At 45.4% G+C, this 24,885-nt stretch overlaps 2 protein-coding genes across 3 annotated transcripts in view; one reads left to right on the top strand and one right to left on the bottom strand.

The window, feature by feature from the left end:
* Positions 1–28: 28 nt before the first annotated feature.
* MARVELD3 (MARVEL domain containing 3) lies at positions 29–1,634 on the top strand. Its single transcript, XM_062007173.1, has 2 exons — positions 29–195; positions 332–1,634. Exons 1-2 carry the CDS (start codon positions 69–71, stop codon positions 958–960), a joined length of 756 nt encoding a protein of 251 aa, XP_061863157.1. The 5' UTR covers positions 29–68; the 3' UTR covers positions 961–1,634.
* PHLPP2 (PH domain and leucine rich repeat protein phosphatase 2) overlaps positions 1,465–24,885 on the bottom strand; it is a 32,046-nt gene continuing 8,625 nt past the window's right edge. The window contains exons 5-19 of one of the 2 annotated variants that reach the window (XM_062007171.1): positions 24,377–24,502; positions 21,308–21,462; positions 17,383–17,529; positions 16,475–16,705; positions 15,582–15,784; positions 15,026–15,086; positions 14,266–14,361; positions 12,188–12,343; positions 11,245–11,445; positions 10,503–10,665; positions 9,862–9,992; positions 9,363–9,473; positions 8,737–8,925; positions 8,374–8,605; positions 1,465–7,498 (exon numbers count right to left, since the gene is read on the bottom strand). In XM_062007171.1, the coding sequence (XP_061863155.1) occupies positions 6,359–7,498; positions 8,374–8,605; positions 8,737–8,925; positions 9,363–9,473; positions 9,862–9,992; positions 10,503–10,665; positions 11,245–11,445; positions 12,188–12,343; positions 14,266–14,361; positions 15,026–15,086; positions 15,582–15,784; positions 16,475–16,705; positions 17,383–17,529; positions 21,308–21,462; positions 24,377–24,502 (3,342 nt within the window). In that variant the 3' untranslated portion in view covers positions 1,465–6,358. The remainder of the gene's footprint in view (positions 7,499–8,373; positions 8,606–8,736; positions 8,926–9,362; positions 9,474–9,861; positions 9,993–10,502; positions 10,666–11,244; positions 11,446–12,187; positions 12,344–14,265; positions 14,362–15,025; positions 15,087–15,581; positions 15,785–16,474; positions 16,706–17,382; positions 17,530–21,307; positions 21,463–24,376; positions 24,503–24,885) is intronic. The other variant, XM_062007172.1, reaches the window with a different exon arrangement.

Genomic DNA, 24,885 nt, shown 5'->3' with positions numbered 1-24,885 from the left:
GTGCAGGGCCCGCGCGGGCACCGAGCTGGAGCGGGCAGGCGGCCGCGCGGAGCCAGAGCGGGTCGCTGATGGCCCCGGCGCCGCCTCCGCTCAGCGTCGTGCCCGGAGAAGGGCCGGAGCGGCCGCCGGGACGGCGCGGGGCCGCGCCCGGGCTACTGGAGTGCAGCCGCTGCCGGTACCTGCGCACGGGCAGAGGTGAGCGGGGCGGGAGGGGCCCCTGGGGCGGTCCCGGGGCCGCTGCGCAGCGGAACTCCCGGCGCGGTTTCTCGGGGCCGCCCGGGGACGGGGCTCGGCCGCTCTCCGCGGTCTCACCTTCGCCCTTCCCCTCCAGGCTGCTGCCGGGTGGTGCAGGCGCTGCTCGCCGTGCTGATCCTGACCTGCGGCTCCGTGTCCTGCGGCTCCCCGGGAGGCTACACGGGCCTTCCCGGCCTGGGGGGCATCTACTACTACCAGTACGGCGGGGCTTACAGCGGCTTCAGCGGAACAGACGGGGCCAAGGCCCAGCATCTTGACCAGCGTTTCTACCTGCTGAAGCTGCCGATTGGGAGGGCAGCAGTGGCCGTGGGAGGGGGTCTGCTGGCCCTCTCTTGTGTTCTGATGGTGGTTGGCGTGCTACGGGTACCGTGGCATTTCCCAGCGTGGCTGCTCATTGAATGCATCCTGGACATCGTGATTGCAGTTGGCATAGTGCCTGCTCTGTACTACTTCTTCCATTTTCTGCTAGGGGCTTATAATTCATCAGTGTGCAAAGAGAGAGAGCAGCTTTATCAAAGCAAGGGCTATCAGGGCTTTAGCTGCAGCCTGCATGGGGCAGAGATCGCTGCTGGCCTCTCAGGCTGCACAGCAGTAGCGGCATACCTGCTTAGCGCAGGCCTGGCTGGCAGGGGGTACAGAACAGTTCGCAAGCTGAAACAGCAGCCAGGTCAATTACGTGAACCTCAGAATAAATCTGCCCACTAGTGGTTGTGATTTTTTGCCAGCCTCCTGACCGAGACAGAGCAATATGCTTTTCCTTGCCTTGAGAGAATATAGCGGTACAGGTAGTGGAGTCAAGCTGTTCCCAACTTGAATTTGCATCATTGAATTATTAGCAGACATAGAGTTAGTCCAAGGGCTGGTCTTCATCCGGTGGCTGATCCTTACCAGAGGATGACTGTCCTTGCCTAGCTGACTAATACGCTGCACTGGTCTCCAATGATGTCTTGCTGCCAGTACTGCTGTTACGTACTTCTGCTGCTGAACACCTTTCTGTAGCTGAAACTGTCTTTGCAAAGGGCTTGCAACGTGAGTGATCAAGGCCTGAATTATTGCTTTCTTGTGGGTCTCTTGGAACTAACAGGGCAGTCTGAACGTAGCATTTATAGAGTCATCAGAGTCCTGAAATAAACTTGCAAAATAATGATCACAGCATAGTGACACAATGTCCCTTCAAGCTCCTGGAGAAGGCACGTTTTTGTATGAAGTGGTCTTTTATAGAACTTGTATACAACACAGTTTAGTCTACAAAGATACCTCGAACTAGGACAATCAGACAAAAGCTTTAAGAGCTCAAACAGGTGGTTTAAGATAGAAGTATATTGTTTTCAAAATAAATTTTTTATGTACAAGTTGGAGAAATGAGATGCTGCTCTTGTGTTATTTTTCTTTTTAAAGGTGAAATTTCTTATTTAAAAATCCCACGAAAAACTTTATAGGAAACTGAAGAGGGAAAAGTAGCACTAGTTCACAAAATCATGCCTCAGAATGCAACATCACTACAGCAGTGCCCACTATGTGCACTGTCCATAGAGAGGTGGAACCACCACTGGTCTCACAAACGAAACTAAACTATTAAAAACAAAACAAAAAAACCCCCAACCACCAAACTAAAGATACAGGAAGCTGCTTTGTCTTGGATATACCTCCAGTTTCCTTGGCACCAGTGACTAAATCCTCACAATTGCCAAGACCATGGAACATTGTTGGAACTTGATATAAATTACACCAGGTACTCTGGGGTTTGTTTGCTTTCTCCTCCTTTCCAGTAGCTAAACGCATTGAGTGTTTCAGCAGAGGAATTTGTGTGGATGGTGCACTGTGATCCTATTTCTTCTAATGAATTTGTATTTCCTGCTTGCTGCAGCTACTTCTAGAGAGCTGTAGGGTAATGTTTGGAACAAGTTCACAGGGTAAGAATCCCGTGGCAGGACACGGAAAAACGCCTAATAACTAGTAATGTGGATTCCACCCTCACTGTGTTCTGCTTTGGTATGGAAAACTGACAAGTGAAGTCACACAGAGAGCTCCACGAAGAACCTACAGTACAGGTACTCCTGGGCACAGCTATGTTTAACTGAGATAATGCACAAAACTCCAGGGCAGGAATGGAATCAAGAATATAGAGTTAGATGAAAGTAAAAATCTTTATTGCTAAGTCAGATGAAAAGTTGATGCAAAAATACTCTTCCTTCTTGGACTGCTCTATACATCTGCACAAAGAATCAGGGGGATAGTGTTTTCCAGCTATTTGAGGCTATTTGTCTCTCCAAAGCAATACAGACATAGGCCAGAGGGCTGAAGGTGCATTCAGTAGACAACCTACTCCCATACATGACAAAAATGGGGATTATTGTAGGTGCATGCTAGAGTGGGATACAGAAAATACCCCCCTTTTGAAAACAAACAAAAAAGTGAAAAAAAGATTATTTAATAACGGTGCACTGCACTATTTCTTTAACATGCACTGGGTTGCATGAGTCAAGTTAAAAATAAAAGGTTACAATTAATCATGTGAAACAAGAGGGAAAAACCACACTTGAGTCTTCAGACAGCAGTGGAACAGCACACAACAATTGCACAAAACCAAAGAGGTAAACCTGCTGCCTGAAGAAGGCCTTTGGCAAGTGGCACAAAAGCCATCACCATCTGGAAGGTGATGCAGAAACTCTTGAAGTCTGAGGGCCTTAGGTGTGGCTGAACGTCCTGTCCAGTAGTAGAAGGATCTCAGGCATCACAGCAGCCTGTCCCTGAGGAAGGGAAACACTTGCTCCTTCTTAGAACAGGGTTTTACCCTCCCATCTAGTCCAGGATTCTGATCTGGTCCCAGCAATCTGTGGTGCTGCTTCCACCAAGCCTATTCCTGATGCTGGGAGCAACTTGGAGGCTATTCCCGCATCCTTAATACTTGGGCCACAACTACTCATCAGTGAGTACTACCTTTATGGATTCCTTTTGCACAAGCCTGCCTGGACAGGGCAGGGCAGGGCAGACAGGTCAGTGCCTTTGGAGTGCCTGTTCTCAGCAAGCATGCCCATCAGCAGAACTCAAAATACTGAAGAGATGGACAAAGCAACTCACCAGCCTAACCTGGTCATGGCTGCATGGAGCATGGCAGGTCTGGTCTTGCTCAACAGCCACAAAAGAGTCTGATAACCCCAAACTGAAAACCTCTAATAGCAAGTCTGGTAATGAACAGGACCTTTATAGTGATGTGGCTTTGTGCAGACACCATGGTATCTCTGCAGGAACCACATGCTCTCCTCAGGGAGGAAAGTGGAAAACAGAAACAACTGGGAAAACACTTTCTATCCTCTGCAAGGGGTCCTATACTAGACTTGCCCATTCATACCTGTTCCACCTATGGCAATGCTTGGGAGCTTGAAATGTAAGGTTGTGTTAATAAGTTAAGGTGAGAAGAAAAAGCAGAAGCTTGCTGCCTCTAGGGAGGCAGGAAAACAAAAGGTGGTGGTGGTGGAGGGAAGCACTCATGTTTGTGCTGCCCAGAGCAAGACAAATAGTTGATAAGCAGAGAAAGATGTGGACTCTACTTAGTGTAAGAGAACAAGTCATGTTCTGCTATGACAGTTCACAGCCATAGAAAAAAGCAGTTGTCTGTGTTAAACTCCCTTTTTGCTTCAAAGCCAGAAACAGCGCTGGAGAAAAACACTAAGTAGGAATTCCTTGCATTCCATTCTGCCACCGTAAGGAAGAGCTGCGGCTCAGAAATCTGCACGCTCCATTGCAGAGCTTGATTTCACTTAGTCCTTCCCCACTGAGCTAGGTAGAGCTATTCGCGACAAAACCCCTGTGGCAGTGCCAACTCTGCATGTAATACTGCTGCTGGTTCAGCCTGGCAAGGACACACTGGACCTTCGACATCAGTGCAAGAAATAAAGACCTGATTTGCATTCACATCTATCACTTTCCTAGTGCAAGGCTTGTCACAGTGTGACTCAGAAAGAAAAGTGTATTTCTACATCAGTCCCATACTGAACAGAGGCTGCTTGCAGCCCTTTCAGGTATCAGAAAGTGTTGGGCTGGGCACAGATATTTGATAAAATTATCACCAGTGACAGAACTAAAAGTTACAGTCAAATACACTGGGGTGAGCCTTTTCCGCATACTTGGATGAAGAGAACAAGAAAGAGGTCTGGGGTTCAGTTCTTTAATGTTTTCTGCTGTTACTTCTCTGCCTAAGGGATTCAGGTGCTACTGTTTCTGTGATTCTAGGAATTAGGTTTTCTCTCCACTTCCAAATAAAACAGGCATTTAAACAGCCAACATTTGTGAGAGTTTTGGAAAAGCTGGGCTGTTTCATGATTACAGTGACCAACACACAATATATTCTAAAATGTTGCTCTTTCGTGCACAGTAAAAAATGCTTTTTTTCCTACTGAGAAGAAATTCAAGGTGCTTTGAAATCTTAGTAAAACTGTTAGATTTTGTCAAAACATCTACAGACAGAATTCCACAAGTAGTCGTCACAGTATTTCTTTCTGAGCAAGGCCTGAATTTGATCAACAAATGTACAGCTCAAGCCCCTCAGAGCTGTTGAGAAGAAACTTTCAAGTTTTCTTCATAAATATAATTAACAAAGAAGAAAAGGCACTAGCCCACATTACAGTCAGCATTATTGCACCACTGACATGACCAGGGCAGCTGCTGTCCAGCTCTCTGCCAGCTAAGGAAGACAGAGCTGCACACGCAGAGGGGCAGTGGTCTTTCCACATCCCTCAGGCAAGCTGACAACACGGGCAATCAACTTACATCCTGCATCGGAAACACTATGTGTCTGCCCAGTGCAGACTGGCTAGTTCACCATTAGTGGGACTATTTTAAACATCTTTTCCAGTGCTTAAGAAGATGTTATTACAGTGATAAGTTCAGTTTTTCCTTTTGCATTGAAAATTAAGCAGAGAACAAGTTAAGCTTTCACTCTGTTTGTGGCCAAACTGGGCACATACCATGAAATGCAGGTTGCTGTGGATTTGGAATATGGCTCGTTTTCAGAGGCAGGCAGAGATGCCGTAGCTGACAGTGCAGAGGTTTATGTTGGTGGAACGGGACACTGAACGCTTCCCTGGCCTATGAAGGGCAGCCTCACTGCTCACCAGCTGTAGAGCAGCATAGCACTGCTGACTATGTGGTTTCCTCTTACACCGAGCACCTCACTGAAATGAGCAGGAGCTCCTGGTTTCATCCCATGCCTTCTGGATATAGGAAATCTCTACTGTGAAGCATCCATGATGGAGGTGGCCAAACTGCTGCTGAGTTGGGTCTGTGCTCTACAGCTAGAAGCACTTAAATCGCCCTGTTCAGAGCTGATCATTCTTACACTCCATGCAAAATGCATCAGTAGGCACCAGCTTGTCACTCAGCTGTGTATTTTCTCATCCTGCATAGGCTGATCCCATCATAACCCTCACTCTGCCCTGCACCAACGCTCATCAGAACAGTGCTATCCCGAGTCCTCCACTGCCCTAACAGTACCTATTGACAAAAACCTCTACCACACCTGTTGTGGAGTGCTCTCTCCCCTAACCCTAAATAATAAAGTGCTGGGCTGAAGGGGAGCAAAACAGCTTAAGTGCAATCAATAAAAGTGCTTGCAATTAATGTAGAAACCATTCTTGGGTCAGCTTCATTGCAACTGGCTATATTCTTTCAAGGAATAACAAAGTCGGGTGGGGGGTGGGGAGGGCTGCATCAGAAATATTCCCAGGACTGCAAACACTGAACATTGCCCCCTCAGCAGCCTCCTCACCCCAAACACACATATACCAGCCCCTCTCCTGCAGAGCTGGCAGGACCTCGGGGCTCCAGGAGTTACAGACAGGTAATGGAAAACCTGTCTTCTTCCTAGTACTTGCATAATTTCTAGACAGTCCCTAACACAGAGCTCAGCTGCTGGTCTGAGTGCTCACAGAACAACTGAGACTCTACAGTGAAAAGTGGACAGCCAAGACCTCAGTACTCCCAAATTCTTCCTCAACTCCACTAAAGAAGCAGCAGATGCCCGTACTCCTTGCAGATCCCAGCTCCCCTTATAGAGCAAGACAGCCCTTAATGGGACACACTATGTGGGAGCAGTACTTGCAGGTTACAAAGCTGTGTCAAACTCCTCTTGCAGAGTTGCTTCATGTTCTTCTTTCTGCTCTTGATCTTCTCCATTCTCATGGCACTGCTTCATTTGTTCCTTCACTTCCTCCTCCAGATCAGGCGGCACCACCAATTGATCTTCTGGCTCCATCTGAGATGGAGCAGCAAAATAGCCTGTCTTCTTCTTGGGTGCCTCTGTGGCTACTTCAATGAGGTTGAGGCTCTCCTCCAAGGGCACTATGGAGCCATTGGAAAGCTTCTTTCCATAGAGACAACATGTAGAAAGAGATTTTTGCAGTTCACACTTTTCTTTGACCCCTCTCTGCTCACTGTTGCTGTTTACACTGTTCTGTCTCTGAATGATGCGGACAAGCCTGGAGTCATCCTCCAGCCCTGGAGCAGAGGAGCTGTAGTCTGCAGCAGGAGGCTCAGACTCCAGGCCCATTCCTTTACAGCAGTGGATGTCCACTTCTACCTCCACCTTACTGCCATTTGTCATCACGCCATCCACAGGCTGCTCATCATCGCTATCCAGACCATTGTCAGACTGGTTGCTGGAGAAGGTGGCACTAGAAGGTTGACGCTGAAAAATGCTTAAGGGGGGCACAGGATGCAGGCTGCAACGTCGCTCCTGTCGTGGTAGCAAAGTGCCATCAAGACCAACAGCATTGTGTTCATCTGAAGCGGTAGAGCCCACCTCACTGCTAACCTCAGAAGCAGACAGTTCACTGCTAAACTCTGAGGCAATTCCACTGCTAGATGAAGGTGTTGCTGGCTTGGTGGTGGTGGAACTAAATCCCCCAGTACCTGGCAGAGTAAGGCCATGCATCTCACACGTGCAGCCGTCCTCACTGATGTTCAGACACACCACCATTGCACCTACATTGTCTTGGCAGCCGTAGCTTTGGGCTAAAGTGCAGAGTTTCTTCGCAGCAGCTAGTGGGTCATGCAGGTGACGCACGGCTGAGACAGCTTCTGTGTAAGAAAGGTGTTCCCAGAGAGCTTTGTTCCCTAAAAGCAGCAGCTCATCTTGTACAGTGAGTGGAATGGAACTGACATGTGGTTTGGGCAGGATCCAAGGATGCAAGTACGTGCAACCCAGCATCCGAGTACAGCAAGTCACACCATTGACCTTATTGTCCTGCAGACAAGAGGAAGAAGGCAGTAGGGTTAGATCTGCTACAAGACCATTTAGAGAACAGTCTTTCCTCTGCCCATGTACTGGTCTGGAGCCTTGAGAAATGCCTGTACATGGCTATGACATAGCGGAAAGGGATCTAGGTACCACAGCACAGCCATTCACTGTACCTGATCATCACTCATGCTGATTGATGACAATACAATTTTGTCCCACAAGACTTTTTATCACATTCTGAAGAATTGTAGCAAACTATTCTTAAATGCTCTGCTAGACTACCTGCAGCACTTTGATCATAGAATCTCACTCATTGAGTCTTTTTTTCACTGTGAGATACATTTCTGTCTCTTTCTCGTGTTAAAATTTTTACCTGTAATATATTCTATATTCATGTGTCAAGGGCCACCAATCCTGTACCTTCACTGAGCAAAACATGAAAGAAATCCAAAGAGAGGCAACTTGAGTTGTTCTTTTCAAGAAACACCAAAGATATTTTGTCTCAAAACTCACAAAATTACTTCCCAGGCCCTGCTCTGTTCTTCAGTGGCTCCTCCTTACACTCATCCAAGTCCCACACACCGTTATGGACCAGCCCTTCCTTTACCTTTAGCTACACATCTATTTTCTTTGCTCCCTCAATTCATCCTTGTTACCCTGTATCTGTAGTTCTCAGGCCATAATAGGTTCCATAATGGAACATGTTATTTTGAGTAGCAACTGAGCAAGGGAAGTAGAGCAGGAAGCAACAAACAAGTCACTCAAACACCACCTTCATGCCATCCTCTCCCCTGTAGTATTATGCAGGCAGCAGAGCTCATGTATTTGTACCAAATTGCTATGTGAGGGTAGAAGCTGGAGTGAAGAGGGTCCAAACCAACCTCTGTTATAATGGCTTTTTGCTCCTTGACTCTCTTGGCTTCTTCTGAACATTGTTCAAGGCTGAAGACTTTGGAGAGAGGCAGTGGTTTCCCACTTCGGCACAGAACGGCTTGGCACGTCCCCACATTGGCCACTGTCAGAAAGAAGCTGCTGGCTGGATCAGCCACATCGTGACGAATGTAGCAAAGGACAGCAGAGGAACCCAGCTTCTGTCCAGCCATGCCCAGCTTCCTGTTGGAGAAGAAGGTGTAGGAAGGCTCCAGATTCCCACAGGCATTCTGGAGGGCTGCCTCACCCCACCTAACATGTCAAGTGATATACTTATGCAGGTCTCACCAGTACCAGCTTGCTCACTGTCCTACCTGTGGGAGACCAAGAAGGTGTTGGACATGAACATGGTGTCTGACTGCTGTACCTCCTCCAGGAGCACATCGGCCATGGTGCACTGCAGCAAGCGTGGCAGCTCCTCGTTCTTGTCACCATCAAACATGCCATACACAGCCTCTACCCCCTCTGCAAAGCTCCCCAGTGCCAGGGATGACACACACAGCCTGTTAGGAAAGCATAGAAGCAAAGTTAATATGTCTCAAAAGATGATGTTGTCCCCAAAACCACAGCCACTGGGCACTGTGCCAGGAGTGCTGTTCTCACAGGACAGCAAAGCCGCCATTCCTACATTCACTGCCTCAGGGGATGGAACTCCTGAACGCTCCGTGACCACATTCAGGAGAGGGCAATGGGCATGGCTGGCAAGAGAAAAAAAAGTATCTCTGCTAGGATGGGAAGCAAAGTCCAAGTGTCCCAGGATATGTGTGAAAACTGAGTGAAAGGATGACGTGGAGGCTTGATTTACAAAGACTTAACGAAAGATCTGGAAAGACAAAGGGAACTCTTGAGCAAAACAGGTCTGCTTTGGTGCTTAGCAGTGCACTCCACCAAGCACTCTGACAAGACAAAGTGTCAGTGACCAGCAGGCCACAATACTCACTTATTTCTCTGGCCTGCCATCTCAGCTACTCCATGACTCCAGAAGGTAGAAGCAACTGCTGAGTCTGCCGTGATGGAGGGCTTGGCATCAATCTTCAGCGTGGCAATGTGACTACAGAGAGAGAGGAGCAGAAGACGTTCTCTACTAGACCCTGTTGGACTGTTTGTAGCCAAAGGACCCTGTCCAGTCTAGAGTTTTAGATGGCAGCCTGTGGAAGGAACTGTACCAAGGAGAGGAGTTTAAGGTCTTGGCCTTCTGGAGATGTCTGGCTGCCTCTGCCAGAGACAGATAGGAGAACCTCGTACCACCTGAGAAGCTGTTTGCGTGCTCTGATGATTTGAACTCAGACTTTTCCCCTTTTACGAGACAGAAAGCTTCAGCTGCCTCCAACAGGGAACATTATAATGTTATGCAGCGCTTCACGATCCCATTTCACCTCCTGGGATAGGTTACCCTTCCCAGTGCCGGTTACTACTTGGTTGGCATTGCCATGGCTCACCTGAAGATGTCCAGTGTCTTGTGTTCGAGCACCAGGTTTGTGTTTCCACTGAGGTCCAGCTCTTGCAAGGCAGCTGGCAGTGCCTCAGGGATTAGGATTTCAGTTAACTCATTGCAGCTCAAGTCCACAAACTGTAATATCAAAAAAAACCACGACGATAAAGAAAATTTTCTGTTCTGTCATTTGATGAGTTACTCCACCGCTTCTTCCAAACGTCATATGACCCCACTACTGATTACATCCCACAACCAAGTCATGAAAATGAGTGTGACCTATCAGTAGAAGAACAACTTGTAAGTGGCAAATACTTATAACCTGCAACAACCAGAACCCCCATCCTGAAAGCATAGGTCATTCTGAAGATAAGGTTAGGTCCTACATACAAATCTGCCCACCTGTGTAACACTGCCTTCTGTCTCAAATGGTAAAGCAGAAAATACACCAAGTCAGAGACAGACGATGAAGATGAATCATGAGACAATCACCTCGGAAAAGCAACAGATCTAACATGCACATTCCATGCCCCCTTCTCAGGTCGGTCATGCAAAATACTGGGATCTCCAGTTCCTCTCCTGCCAGTTACTCTTCATTCTCCAACCCAACTTTCCTCTGCTGTCTCTCTATCTTCTAAACAGGAATACCTGAATACGGGGCAAATGCAGAATCTCTGGAAAGATGCTGATTTCATTAGAGTGTGCAATGAGTGTATGAAGCAGCTTGCAATTTGCCACTGTTGTGGGAATTGTTTTCAGTTTGTTGCCACTCAGATTCAGCTCTTCCAAGTGCTCCAGCTTGCTAAGCTTGCTGAAAGGGAAACAGAACACTACGTAGTACAGGCAAGTGTTTTCATACCTGAGTAACATCATGACATAGTGGTAAAAATAAGCAGATAAATAATTCTCACTGAAAAATAAGATGCAGGCTTATATAACTGCAAGCAACTGGAATAATTTGGTAGGAACACCCGAGAGTCTCCAGCTTCCTAAGGTTCTATGCTGAGCATATCTCTCTGTCTCTGGTGCATTAGTTAATGGATGAAATCATGCAACCTGCATTGGGTAGGAGTTCAGACAAGCCTGACTGAGGGCCTTCTGGCAACAATGAAAAGTGATAAAATGAAGCACAGCAAGCTGCAATGCGGTAGCACTGAAGCTGCAAGGAAATACTGTCCCCCCCGGCCTGGGAGGAAAGGAACCACAACAGGCCCTGTGCCAATCCCCCGGAACATGCTTCTCCTCAGTGTGCCTGTGGGAAGGGCAGGCATTTGTTAAGAGAACCCTAGCCAGAGCATCTGGCTTTGACACCAATACATGTATCATCGCAGCAGGGCACGCAATCTTCTCCCAGTAAGCACCATTTCTCCCACCTGCCCGACTGACTTACCTTGCAGGGAAAGCCTGTAGGTTATTGTTTGCCAGATGCAGGATCCGTAGGTTTGGGTGTCCCACCAAGACAGGAATGCATTGATCTGTGAGGTTATTATTGGTCAAGTAAAGCAGCTGCAGCATGCTCAGACTCTCCTCCCCTGTGCATGCAGAGGGCAAGGACTCCAGGCTGTTTGCAGATGCATTCAGGTACCTGAGGCTAACCACAGCAAGTGCAAAAATCAGACTTATCATCTAAACTACTTCATTAACTGCAGGAAAAGGAGCTATATAAATGCCAGTGTGGACAGAGCAACAGCATTAGACAGGAGGTCAGACAACACAGTGTAACATCCCTACCCAAATTAAGATTTATGAGTCTACTAGTAACTCACTAGCTAGATAGCACTGCAGATGCACACAGCATTTTGCAATACACCAGAAGTACTGAAGAGCCTGTGAAGCGGATGGCTAATACTGGTGCTTATAGACTACGTAAACTCTTAAGAGTCTTTAGAAGGGTTGACTCATCTAAATAGACAGTTACGAAGGGTTCTTAATTTATAAGGTTCTCTCACTGTTCTCCAATGATCTGGTATACTTTGTGCTGTAATACCTGAAAATCTGTCAGTCTGCTTTCCTTTGCACCTGAATTTATGCACTACTTTTAAAGACAAAGCTCTTCAGGCACTAACACAATCGTAGAATCAGTTGCAACTGATGTTAATTCTTCAGCAGGATGTTGGGTTAGGTAAGCTTGTTTAACCTGTAATTAATAATATGGACTGGTTCTGTCAAATCAGCTTGATTATTTTTCTTATGGCACCTAAATTACCTCCTCATCAAATCCACGCCTCATTATCTCTTATCCAAATGGCACCTTGCACGGCCAGTCCTGCAGATGCCACTATCAGCCCTCACAGCTCCACAGGTTAATGCAGACACTTGCTGCTGACACTTACTTCAGAGCCTTGACAAAGAGCATCTCTGGGAGTTTCGTCAACAGGTTGTGCTGAAGGTCCAGCACCTCCAGTGGAATGTGTTCTAGAAGAGGTGGAAGGCTCTGCAGACGATTGTGTCCCACCATCAACTTCTGAAGACTCAAGCTGCTGAGGATCCTAGAAAGACAAGGTTTTCTATATCAGCTTGGTTTGTTCCTCTTCACATCCACAAAATGGAAAAATATAGTATTTTAATCTCTCATAATTTGACTGTAGAGAAAAGTTAAAAATACATTGATCCATCAAACGTAAAAAATGACAAAGCAGAAAATGAGCATGGCAAGGTGCCTCCATCACCGAATACCTGGAAGTGTATCCTCATTCACTTCTATGCTACTGCAGATCAGGAACCTGTCATACAAGTCTGTGTGTGTACGCCTACCCTTCTCTAAGGCAGACAAAGAAAAGAAGTCAGAAACGATGTTCTCACTTGTAGGCAGGAAGAAGTGCTTCCCCTGTGTGAAATTACATGCGGAGCTTTAACAGGCTGCTTAGCACTTCTGTATTACTTCTGAGGCTGATGTCACATTCTCCAGAATTGCAGTGCTTATTGAAGGAAAAGACCTCTATCCCCATGAACTGCAGGGAATTGCTTGCAGGAATTTTCAGAAAGGGTGTCTGAACACATCTGGACATAGCCTAGAACCACCTTACCCACTTGCATCAGGTGATAATTTGGAACTATATTCTGAGAGCTCTGCACAAAACAGCTTTGAAGGAGCTAAATCTGCATTAGTGCACTGCTCTATGTGAGCCACTTAATTCAGTTTCTTTCGGTATGTTGTGGCTTCTCAAAACTAATTACAGTAGGGGAAAAAAAAAAGCCATTCAAATGCAGATATACCAACTTCCATATCCAAACTGAGGCATCCACAGCTGGCTTGGCTATCTAACACTGTCCTGTTGTACAGCTGGTTTTGGACAATTAAGTGTAAAAGAAAACTTCACAGTGAGCTATATCCCCTTACTCTAGGCTCTTTGAGATCTAGTCTGCTGGATTAACCTCATCAATGGCTGAAAGTCAAGGCGGGCAAAACTCTAACTGCACAGAAGACACACTTAAAATGTGGATGACAAACACATGCTGGAAGAGATCCCCAATGGATTAATTCCAGCACAAAGAGATCTTTAAAAATGAATTTCATTTGGAATACATATTTCTGTGTCTGACTTCTGCAGGCTCCTTTTGCCAGCACACTCAAAATTTCGTCTTTTTCATCCACTCGCACAGATAAAATTATGTTCTAAGTTCTCAGCATTGCATCCTTGCTACATCATTTTCTTGCTTTTGATGTATACAGTCTTGCCTCTGACAGCCATTAGAATGCTGCTAAGATCCCTTCCTGCGCCTGCTGCTTTAACTGCTTCAACCTGCTCTCTGCACTTCACTGTAATCCACCCTTCTGTTCTATTGCAATAGGGCTTACCCTTCATTACAATCACATCCCCACCAAACACACTCGTTACGTCAAGAGCACTTGTGCTTTGCTTCTTCCCACGATACCCCTGGTACCTTGGAGAAGTCATCAAAAATATCTATAAAATTGTATTTGTTCTTGCCTTCCCTTTACAGCATTTCTGCGGAAACTGGATGGGAAAGGGGGAGAAAGAAGTTGGCTAATGGGTTGTGAAAGTTACCTTTGAGATCAGCTGTATTGTATCTCTGTGGTATCTCCCTACAAAAGGTAACAGATGAAAACTGTGGGGCAATGACAGGCATATTAAGGGCTCACCTATCACCTGTGTTCACAGACGCTATAGTAACACAAATAAATCATAGCAACACATCGTACTTCAAGTGCAAACAGCTGTAGTAGAAGCCAGAGGCATGGGATGAAATTACTTGCCCCGTTACTTAAGAAGCTAGTTCTTTCCAACATTTGAATAGAGAGTATTTTCAGTGCTGCACAGAGAAAGTAAATGGATCGTATCTCTGCACAACAAAGAATAAAGCAACAAGAATTAGCACAGCTGCTCTCTCCCCAGTCAGCTAACCATAGAAGAAATCCCAGCTCTGTAAAAGAAGAAGGTTTGCTGACCTTGACGGAAGCTCCACGAGGAGGTTGTAGCTCACATCCAAAACTTCCAGTTTCTTTGCTTCACAGGCCCAGTCTGGAACACACTGCAGTTGGTTGCTGAGAAAAGCAAGGGGGAAAAGCTAGACAACAGCACTTCATATGGACCATACTTTGTTTGAACACTGTGTGACACTGGTGACAGCCAAACAAAAAACAATAGGCAGAAAATGAACTGTATTTATCTCATGGTTAGCTGTGTAATGCAAACTGAGCTGGTGCATGATCTGTAGAACGTATCAATGCAAGGCTCTGATGATTGGGTTTTTGTTCGCAGCATCGCCATCAGCAAAGCAGGCTACCCTGTGTTATCCTGCATCAACCCAGAATTGAAGCAAAAAGTGATCAGGTCCTCTGGGCATCCCATCTTACAGGTCTCAACGTTGCTCTCCAAGGGCACACACAGGCAGTGAAGCCAACAGCAGAGATCACCGGCAGCTACTTGACGGTTTGCTCCGTATATTCCCACCATTCATCCCAGTAAGCTGCCATGAGTTCAGTGGTCCCTGCTTGGCTTTTTTTTCCGATTAGAGCCTACAGCTGAAGGACAGTCAGTCACCTAGACAGGTCGTACTGGTTCAGAGGGGCTTTTGGTCCGGGACACTTTCATCACTCTTTAGTGCCAGGTATTCCAGCACTTATTGTGAAGGTGGAGTGCCTTCCAGAAAACAAAACCAGCAAGAAACAGAAAAGGCTTTATGTTCTGTGGTGTATAGTCACTTACTGAGAGAGTTCTAGATATGTCAGTTGACCAGGAACTGGATAAATGTTGACAGCTGTCAGACCTGATGAAGTAAAGCAAATAATTACAATTGCAGAGCTTCAGAAGGAAAACAGCAGAGAGAAGCAGACAGACCAGCTGGCAGTTGAGACTCGCAGTTTTACTTTATGGATACTCAAGGTCTCTACTCCTCCTTCCTGATAAGAAGTTGCCCTGCAAACCTCTGCCATATGGCACTACAGCTTCTCACTATCCAATTTCTCCACCTGCCATGTGGTATACCGGAACAAAGGAGAACTGTACTTACATCTGTGGACTCACACACAGACCTCACTGGAAGGGGAATTCCTTGGATAGTAACTCAACACCACAACCTACCCGTGCACACCCACGCATATGTGATCCCTAGGAGCTGACTTTGGGACACCTATCACATACACTCTCACTATGGTAACATCAGTGTAAGTATTTTTTTGGTGTGGGACGGGACAAAGGGCTGCTTTCCTTTGCTCCCAGGGCTTGAAGGAAGAAGGCAGGTGAACAAAGTAGAGAGACGTACAGTTGCTGTTGGCATAGAGAGCCCGAAGGGAGAAGCCACTCAGCGTCAACTCTTTCAGCTTATTCCGCTCACAGTGCAGCTGCTCCAGGCTGCCCAAGGAGCTCAGATCCAGATCTGTCATCTGATTGTCTCGTAAATCCATGTAAGTCACAGATTTGTTCCCCTCCAGAGTGTCAGCTGCTGCTCTCTTCAGGTTGTTCAGCCTAAGCATTCAAAGAGTTACAAAGTCAGAAAATAGGACATGGAACACCAGTGAGAAGAAAATGAAAGCGTTACAGTGAAGTCTAACACCAAAAACGAGCACAGGGATACATAAAGAGGGGCAACTGTGGATTTCAGGCAGTGAATACAAAGAAAAGCATTTCCTTTGTCTGCACTGCTACATGAAACCATTGTACTTGTTCCCTAACATTCAAGAGATTCTGAAGGGATAGCTACTTTGCAATGACACAGGAAGCTAATGCAGAGAGTAGATTGCCTTGCCGCTGCCAAAAACGTTCTTTGTCCCTTTCTGAGAGCTCAGCAGTTGGCAGCCTAGAGAACTGGTATCACATCTCCAGGGCTGGGAAGGCAGGGGGTGGGGTGCATGGCAAAAAATGGTAGGAGAAATGAAAGAACTACCTAAACTTATGGTAATAGCATACCAATATCAAGAGAGGAAACTAGAGGGCTGAGTCACGTTCAGTGGCTTCAGGCACTGTTCATTTAACCTTGCTTCCCTAAGTGAATTCTGCACACCCTCAGAAACAGAGCTCCCTAAAAGCTAAAGAATCAGTAAGAGAAAAAAAATCACACCTAGTTTATTGCAGAATGTGCTAGAAGTTACACAGCTCCTCTGCTGTAAGTGGAAAGTAAAATCTCGTTTATATACATACGCAAGCTTCCCCCCTTACCGCAGGTCCACACTTTTGATGTGACTCATACGGTTCAGCACTGCAAGGTCCAGGGTCTCTACCAAGTTCCCTGCCAGGGCTAGTTTATCTAAGAAAACGAGTTTCTCACAAATTGCTGGCAGTTCACAGAAGTTATTGAAGGAAAGCCCAAGACAGCTGAGCTGTTGCAGACTTCCCAATTCTTCTGGTAAGGATGTGAGGAAATTCCCATCAATCCAGAAGGTCTGGAGACTACAGCAGTAAAGAAGAGAAGAAGAGAGTAATTCAGCAAAGAGCAATGATCATCACATTTAGCATTTTCAGGGAATAGCTAGCTGGTCTCAAGTGTGCCTGTTTTTTAAAGGTACCTAACAGCTATTTTATTCTTATACACCTAAAGTTATTGGAGTACTTTTATTACACGTGTAATAGGTTTGGAACTGCATGTATGCAATACCAAACAGTCCCCAAATGATACTTTGGAGGTAAACTTCAAGTAGTGCCACAGACTCCTGAGTTCACATAAGCAAAATACAAATTTGTACTTATGTTGTAAATGAAAAATATTTCCTCAGTCACTTGACTTTCTACAAACTAAGAACTGATTTACACAAATACACTTTACATGGCTAGTAGAATAAGCAGGAAGTCACAAATGATGAACGATACCTTGCTATATACAAGAGACTTAACATGGCAACCGTATAAACATACTGTGATATCTTCATTTTCAAGGAAAACCCAATCTCATTTGAAAACATCTTTGCTCTTGACCTTCTGCTGAAGTCAAAACCATCACTCAGTCTTCATGGGCAGAACAGGCTGCCCCAGCTTTCATTCATATTTTCCCAAGTAGTATCTTCACGCCAGCTGTTCTCAGTTGACACGCCAAGGACGTTTCTGACCACAGATAAAAACAATGTACTCACTTCAACAGTTTTCCAATCTGGCTTGGCAAGTTGTGAAGCCCATTACAGGAAATATTAAGCTCTGTCAGAGTAGAGATCTCACACAGCGATACAGGAAACTCTCCGAGTCTATTATGAGACAGGTTCAGGCTCTTCAACTGAGAAAACCTATTGGCAAGAGTACTAGTTAATTCACAAACCTCCATAGTATCAAAGCAAAACCATAGAAAACCAGATATAAAGAATTTTTAAGTCTCTCCACGCTGGCAATACAGTCAGTCTCGTTTTAAGTCACTGATATTTTGTATCTCAGTGGCAATGCTGAAAGTGATCAAATCCCATGCTTTTGCTGCAGAAACTGATAACAACCTTCTGCCCTGACTTCTGACAGGCTTACTTCTAATGACTGTTGCTAAGATTGAGACTAAAAATACTCCATTCAAAAAACTTACCTTCTAAGAATTATTTAGAGTAACAGTTACAGTTATGCAGCTTGGGAAAACGGGAGCTGAAAACATTAACTGCAACTATTCTGAGAATACCCTTTTCAAGCCAGGCACAACAGAAGACATAGCAGAGCTGTAAAAGCAAAAACCAGGAAAGAGCTGGGAGGCCCTGAGACCTGCACCCAGATATTCCACATCTGAAGTGCCACTTGCTTGTCAGACTGCACCACAGGTAGAGCCACACAAGTTCCGACACAACGCCCGGCCACGTGGGTCCCAGCTGTGCTAAACAGATGGCTGTCCACTCACTGTGCGAGGTCCAGAGAGAAGAAATTGTGTGTGGGCTGGGGTAACATCCAAGAAACTCTTCTCAAAGAGTTCCTACCTCTTTCTACAGGAAATAAAAGTATTTTTCCCCAAGTAATAATCTCCTAAGCCCAAATTGGAACCACTGGGAATTAATTCACCAGGGAAATTAGTATTTTTATGAGACAGTTGCCAATTGAACGCCACGTACCAGAGAAGTACTTCTTGGAAACATCCCGTTCACTGGTCTGCTCCATTTACCATACTTTTTGCTAGGCAATGGTGAGTAGGTCGTCTTTTGGAGCAAATATTTTAATATAGGTAAGAAACCCAAGGTTAATTAGCTTGCATATTACTTCTGGCTTAATATGTCTTGAAGACTAAAAGCTTTTAAATTCTTTTTCTTGACCTGTGCAGGAACTAACCATTGTATTACTCCATTTTGCTTTATAATCTTGGGGAGATAGTGGGTAGCTTTTTAAAAGAAGGAGCGTATCTGAAACTTGAACAGTTTGCTTTGATACAGCACCCTGCCACATAAATGAAGGCAAAGGCATTTCATGTTTGCTGCTGCCACAAACAGACTCTCTTATAACGCAACTGAAAGACAAAGGTGTTTTATTGGTAACAGTCTCTCTAAAACGAACATATTGTGTGATGCAAGGATCTAACAACCAATACAAGAATCAGGAACTTGCACACAGAACAACAATAATGTGGAAAAAAAAGGAAACCGAGAATGAACCTACAGATTTGAACTGTCTCATTAACTGCTTCAACTGTAACAGATTTAGGACAGATCACAGTTCTCAGGTTTTGGAATGAGAATTTTCATGAAACTACTTTCTCTGGAGTTCTACAGTGGTTTTTCAATGGCACCTGTCCTTAACACCAAGCTCTTTCTCTGTCATTAGCAGAGGTGTGCCAAGAAGCTGTTTCTAGAGGTACTGCATTAAACACAACAGCATAACCAATTTTCAGAGTTCATCCCTGTGTAATGATATCAAAGTAAACACAAAGAGAGATGACAAATTTCCAAAAGCTGGAGGAGAAACAGTCCGAGACTCCTTGAGCAGACTGTCATGTTCAAAGGGGAGGACAATACTTGAAAGCCTTTTGAACTCCCCTTCTGTTCTTTCTCCTTTGCCCCAATATTCTCAAGCAGTAGGGATGTTGGAATGAAGTGCAAATCCAACGCTCACTCAAGTTCTGCACGTGAAACGTGTTATAGGGAACGAGGATCCTGAAATCATTACAGCTCCTTGAAATTTGGTCTGTGCTCTCCCAGTGATTTATTCAGGTTACAGCAAAGAGGTATAGAAGCACAGCAACAAATCTTTAATGGGATGACCATCCTCTGTACAGCAGCTCAAACAGGTGCTGGCCTGAAATACTCCCAGTACATCCCAGTACAACTCTACCAGCTAGCACGAATGGCGACAGACACAGGTATGTACACACACTTGTGCGCACACACACATTTGATACTGTTTTCCAGAAAAGGAGGATACTTGACAAGCAGTATATTACATAAAAATAAGCTAGGAGACATAGGAAAACAGGTGGTGGTGTTTAGCTTTCTTTGCTTAACATTTCCCTTTTAGTTAATTAATTTTGTTCCACTCTTACAGCTAATTAGACTCGTAGAGCTCCAGTTTCCCTCAAAGAGACGTGATGACTGCAAAAGATTCTGCTGTTCAGAATTGTCAGTCTATAGGCACTGATAACACCTACTCTAAGCAAGCAAGTTCCTTCATTTGGGGCTGAGACCTTATAAACATCCTAAAAACCTGAGACAGAAAATCTTTTCAAAAGGCAATGAGCAGCCTTACGTGGGCTACCTAATGCTACCTGTTTATTCAAGATTGTATGAAGTGAGGCCTTCTTTTATGGCTTTTGTTTGTTTGAGGATTTCAGCTTCATCAGACATAGTCACTGCCAGGAAAAGAGTGGAGTTTCTGACATGTCAGATCTCTTGTTGACTACATGCAAGGTCAAAAGAAATGTCAAGGCCCTTTGCTGATCCTGTGGACCAAGGATACCGCATTTTAGAAAATAAAGCTCTGCTATGGTTTTCAACATCTTATAAAGTATTTGAAGAGAGAAGTAGAAAGCAAAGCCTTGAATTATTTTAAATAGCTTTTCCAATACCAGAATCCATTAAAATTCAGCAGTTAGGAAACAGTTAAACAAGTTTGGAATGAAAACAAAACCAGACCGGAGTCTGGCTCTCAATGAAACTGCAAAGAATTCCCACAGGCAAGCAGCATTTTTCCCTGCTCACGGATATGCTCATGGATGTCTAGGTATCTCACCACTCTGCAGGACAAAAAACTGAATAACCTGGTAATAAGTCCCTGAAGGTGAAGAAAACAAACACACAACAAAAGACCCCAACCCAAACTAAAAACCTGCAGTTTTGCAAAGCTTCTCCAAATACGTTTTCCTTAAGGCACCATGTGTTCCAAATACAAAGCCATCTGACAGTATCTCTACAGCTTTCCTTAGTGGCTTTCGAAATTCCTACAGTGGCTCCTTGAATTCTTTTTAGCATGGCTACTGTAGCTATATACAGACTAACCTCCATCTAGATTTTTATCATTTTCAGAAATCTATTTAAAAATATGTTTCTAAGACTCCTTCATTTACCTAAGATGGCTACATCATGCTTCCAAACCATCACACAACTGCTACTCTCTTACAAGCAGATGATTACAAGTTGCCAGAGCAAAGCTGGAGTCTCACAGGCCCTCTGCCAATTCCAAATGCACATCAACATTAAGAACTTACCAAAACAGGCTTTTTCAGATCTGCACTTCTTCCTACAAATGCTTAACCACAACAGCAACGTTAAGCTTTCCCTCACCTTTTACGTTATACCCCGAAACATTTCGTCTAGCAAGCAGCCTTATGTTACGATTGCATCTTGTCCACAGCAATAGCATATCGCTCCACAAGGCTCATCTCAGATCAAACTTAGTACAAAGCAGCTGTGGAAGGGACTTCATGAATACTGTAAACGGCTGGAAGCTTATGCCTGCCTGTGCCGTTCAGTTCTGTTTCCTAGCCCCAGATTTCAGATCAATCTTTTTACCATCCCCACAAGAATGTGCAACACGCTCCCTGTCCTCTTCATCCCCGGACGCACACGTCAAGAATTCCAAAATGAACAAGAAAAAGAATTCTTTGCAGACCTGCAAAGAGAGTCAAGACTCCCTGCTCCACTTGTTCTCATAAAATTGTGTCGTAGGTTGAGGTAGGTGACGTCTTGACTGTAGAAAAGGTGCTCGGGTACTTCCTCAAGGCTGTAGCATGAAAGATCAACCATGCTAAGTCGCATAGACACCACCTGAAAAGAAGCAAGAAGAGCTGCAGCTGTACAACAATTTTCATCTGGAAGTCTAATGGAAGGCCAAAGAACGCAAGTTGCAAGAACATGAAAGAACTCTCTTGTACCCACCAGATAGAGTCCATGCAGGAAACTAATTCCATGGAGTATGAGTTTATGGCATTTGCTATTATTGTGTCTGCAAGCCCCTTGCCAAGGACGCATATCTAGATACCAACTAGGACACACAGAAAGCCCTGCTCTGTATGTGCAAAAGGCACTGCCTAAAGCTAGACCTTAACAGAGTCGACCTAATGGAGAAAACTGTTTCTCTGGCTGAGGAAACTGCTCAGAGAGTATAACCTCTGACTACCTTCTTCCAAAGATGCAAGCAGCAACGGGAAGCAGTTGACTTTCCAGTTCAATCTTTTAAGCTTTACAGAAACTCTGCTTAGCCTAAGTACTTCTTCTGACTTTCTTTTGTTAGCTTGTTGAGGGTATAACAGTGGAAGCACAACCTGTTACGATGAAAAGGCTCAAAAATTTACAGTTTTGCAACGTTTCATAAAGTCTTTGCAAATATCGTATCTCCTTTCATCAAGTAAGCTTTGTTTCAAGGGCTTCAGTGCTTCATTCCAGATTTTATCACCTGCTTTATCCTGAACTTATTTTCTATTTCATAACATTTTTATGTTTAGATATAAGGTCAAACTGTGGCTCAGCATTAAGTTATCGCCATCTAATCGTACACAGGACTGAACAAACTACACTTCCCTTGCTGACTTACGATCTGTGTTAACTCAGTCCTACCAGGGTACAGAATCACCGAATTGTTTAGATTGGAAAAGGCCTTTAAGAGCATCAGGTCCAACTGTTATCCCAGCATTGCCACAAACATCACTAAACCACATCCCTTAATGCCACAGGTCACTTCCTCTTGTCCTGTCACTTGTTACTTGGGTGAAGAGACCAATCCCACCCCTGGCCATAGCCTCCTGTCAGGGAGCTGCAGAGAGTGCTGCTGTCTGCCCCCAGGCTCCTCTTCTCCAGGCTGAACACCCCCATTCCCTCAGCCTCTCCCCAGCACCCTTATGCTCCAGCCCCTTCCCCAGCTCTGTGCCCAGCTCTGGCCATGTTCCAGCCCCTCAGTGTCCCTCTGGCAAGTGAGGGACCCAACATTGAACACAGGACTCGAGCTGCAGCCTCCCCAGGGCCCGGCACAGGGGCACAATCCCTGTTCTGGTCCCATTGGCCACAATAGTGCTGACACAAGCCAGCATGCCATCGGTCTTCTTGCCCACCTGGGCACATTGCTGGCTCACATTTAGGTGGCTCTTGACCAACACCACCAGGTCTTTTTCCACTGGGCAACTTTCCAGCCCCTCTTCCCCACACCTGCAGCATTGCAATGAGGTGGCTGTGACCCAAATGCAGGACACAATACTGACCCTGCTTATGCAGAATCACAGAATGGTTGGGGTTGGAAGGGTCCTCTAGAGATCATCTAGTCCAATCCCCTGCTAAAGCAGGTTAACCTAAATCTCACACAATTTGCCTTGGTCCATTAATCCAGCTTGTCCAAATCTTTGTGTAGAGCCTTTGTACTCTCAGGCATACCAATGTTCCCACCAAACTTGATGTCATTTGCAAACTGACTGAGGGTGCCCTCAATCTCCTCATCCAGATCACTGATTAAACACTAAAGGTAACCAGTCATCAACTGGATTTAACTCTGTTTGCCACCACTCTTTGGGCTCCAGCCAAGAGGACACTCACCTAAGCCACAAGCACTCAGCTCCTCCAGAAGAATGCCGTGGGAAACGGTTTCAGAGGTTTTACTGAAGTCTGGGTTAAAAAACACCCATAGCCTTTTCCTTATCTCTTTTGTCTGAAAGGAGCTCAGGGTAGTCAAGTGGGATCTGCCTTTCATAAACCCATGCTGACTGGGGCTGATGACTCGGTTGTCCTGTATGTGCTGTGTAATGGCACTCAAGATGAACCGCTCCATGATGTTCCCCAGCACTGAGGTCAGTCTGACAGGTCTATAGTTTTCCCAGACTCTACTCCAGCCCTTCCTGTAGACGGGTGTCACAATTGCTACCTTCCAGTCAACTGGGAACTCCCCAGTTAGCCAAGACTGCTGATGAGTGATGGAAAGTGGCTTGGTGAGCACTTCCACCAGCTCTCTCAGTACCCTCGGGTGTATCCCATACAGCTCAAATAGACTTATGTGTGTCTAAGTGGTGTAGCAGATCACTAACCATTTCCCCTGGGATTATGGGGGCTTTTTTCTGTTTCCCATTCCTGTCCCATGTCCAGTGCAGGGAGATGAGTACCCAGAGAGTTATTAATAACTGAGGCAAAAAAGGTATCAAGTTCCTCAGCCTTTTCCTCATCCTTTGCACTATGTTTGGCCTAATTTTCTCCCTGCATAACCTCACAACCCCCTTGTAGTCCTCATGATTCACTTGCCCCTTCTTCCAGAGATCTAGACACTCATTTTTCTTTCATGAGTTCCAACCAAAGCTCTCTGTTCAGCTAGGCCGGTCTTATTTGTTGGCTCATCTTTTGACACATGGGGACAGCCCATTCCTGTACCTTCTTGAAGGAAGCCCGACCTTCCTGGATCCCTTTGCCCTTCAGGATTGCCCCCCAAAAAACTGTCAACTACGGTCATAAAGTCTGTCTTCCCACTGTGTAGATGCATTAGGTACAGAACAAATGCAAAACTACTACTCAGTATTGTTGCACAGACAGTGAGAGAAGGCTAAAAGAAAACCTCTGTAGTCCTTAGCAGGTAAGCAATGAAGAAAGCTAGAAAGCGTCCTGGGGACTTTCTCCAGCATCCTAGCTTCATCTCTGCCTGCATATCCATGCCTGCATCACGAAACCCTTCTTACCCCTGTACCCATCACCCGAACTACTGCAGTCTCACCGTGGACGCCTGTCGGTGCCACCGCTGGCATTCCGCCAGCGTTTCAAAGGACACATGGTACGTCTGAGCTTGTGCTCCGGCAGACGTGAAAGCCAGCGTGTACTGACGACGTTTCATCTCTTCCACCTGCAAAGGAAGAATTGGAAACAAAACAATCTGCCTAAACTCCAGCGATTACAATGGGTCTGAAGGGTAGGGTGAGGAACTATCAACTACCAGAAATGTTACATTTTGCTGAAAACACAGTTGTAAAGTTATTGGGGAGAAATACACAAGTAAATCCACCTTAAAATCTTTCTGGTGAAGTAGATCCAAGAAGTAGTAATTTCCAGAATGCTCATTCACAACATTGGCTGCTACCGTGGAAACACAACTAGTGACTCTTGGTTTTTTTAACCTTAAGACTACTGAGCAAAGCAAGCAGAAGGAGGTTGTACAACTCTCTGCACATGTTAACATAGCAATTTGTTACAAAGACTAGATTAACCTCTTGTGGATAACATCCATCA

This window comes from Colius striatus, chromosome 14, assembly GCF_028858725.1.
Source record: "Colius striatus isolate bColStr4 chromosome 14, bColStr4.1.hap1, whole genome shotgun sequence".
Lineage (NCBI taxonomy): Eukaryota > Metazoa > Chordata > Aves > Coliiformes > Coliidae > Colius > Colius striatus.
This window is presented reverse-complemented; position numbering and strand designations above follow the sequence as displayed.

Bases quoted from the DNA above. Each gene is read 5' to 3' on its own strand.
- MARVELD3 (XM_062007173.1), top strand. From the start codon at position 69: ATGGCCCCGGCGCCGCCTCCGCTCAGCGTCGTGCCCGGAGAAGGGCCG. The intron at 196-331 runs GTGAGCGGGGCG...CTTCCCCTCCAG, and splicing joins GTACCTGCGCACGGGCAGAG to GCTGCTGCCGGGTGGTGCAG.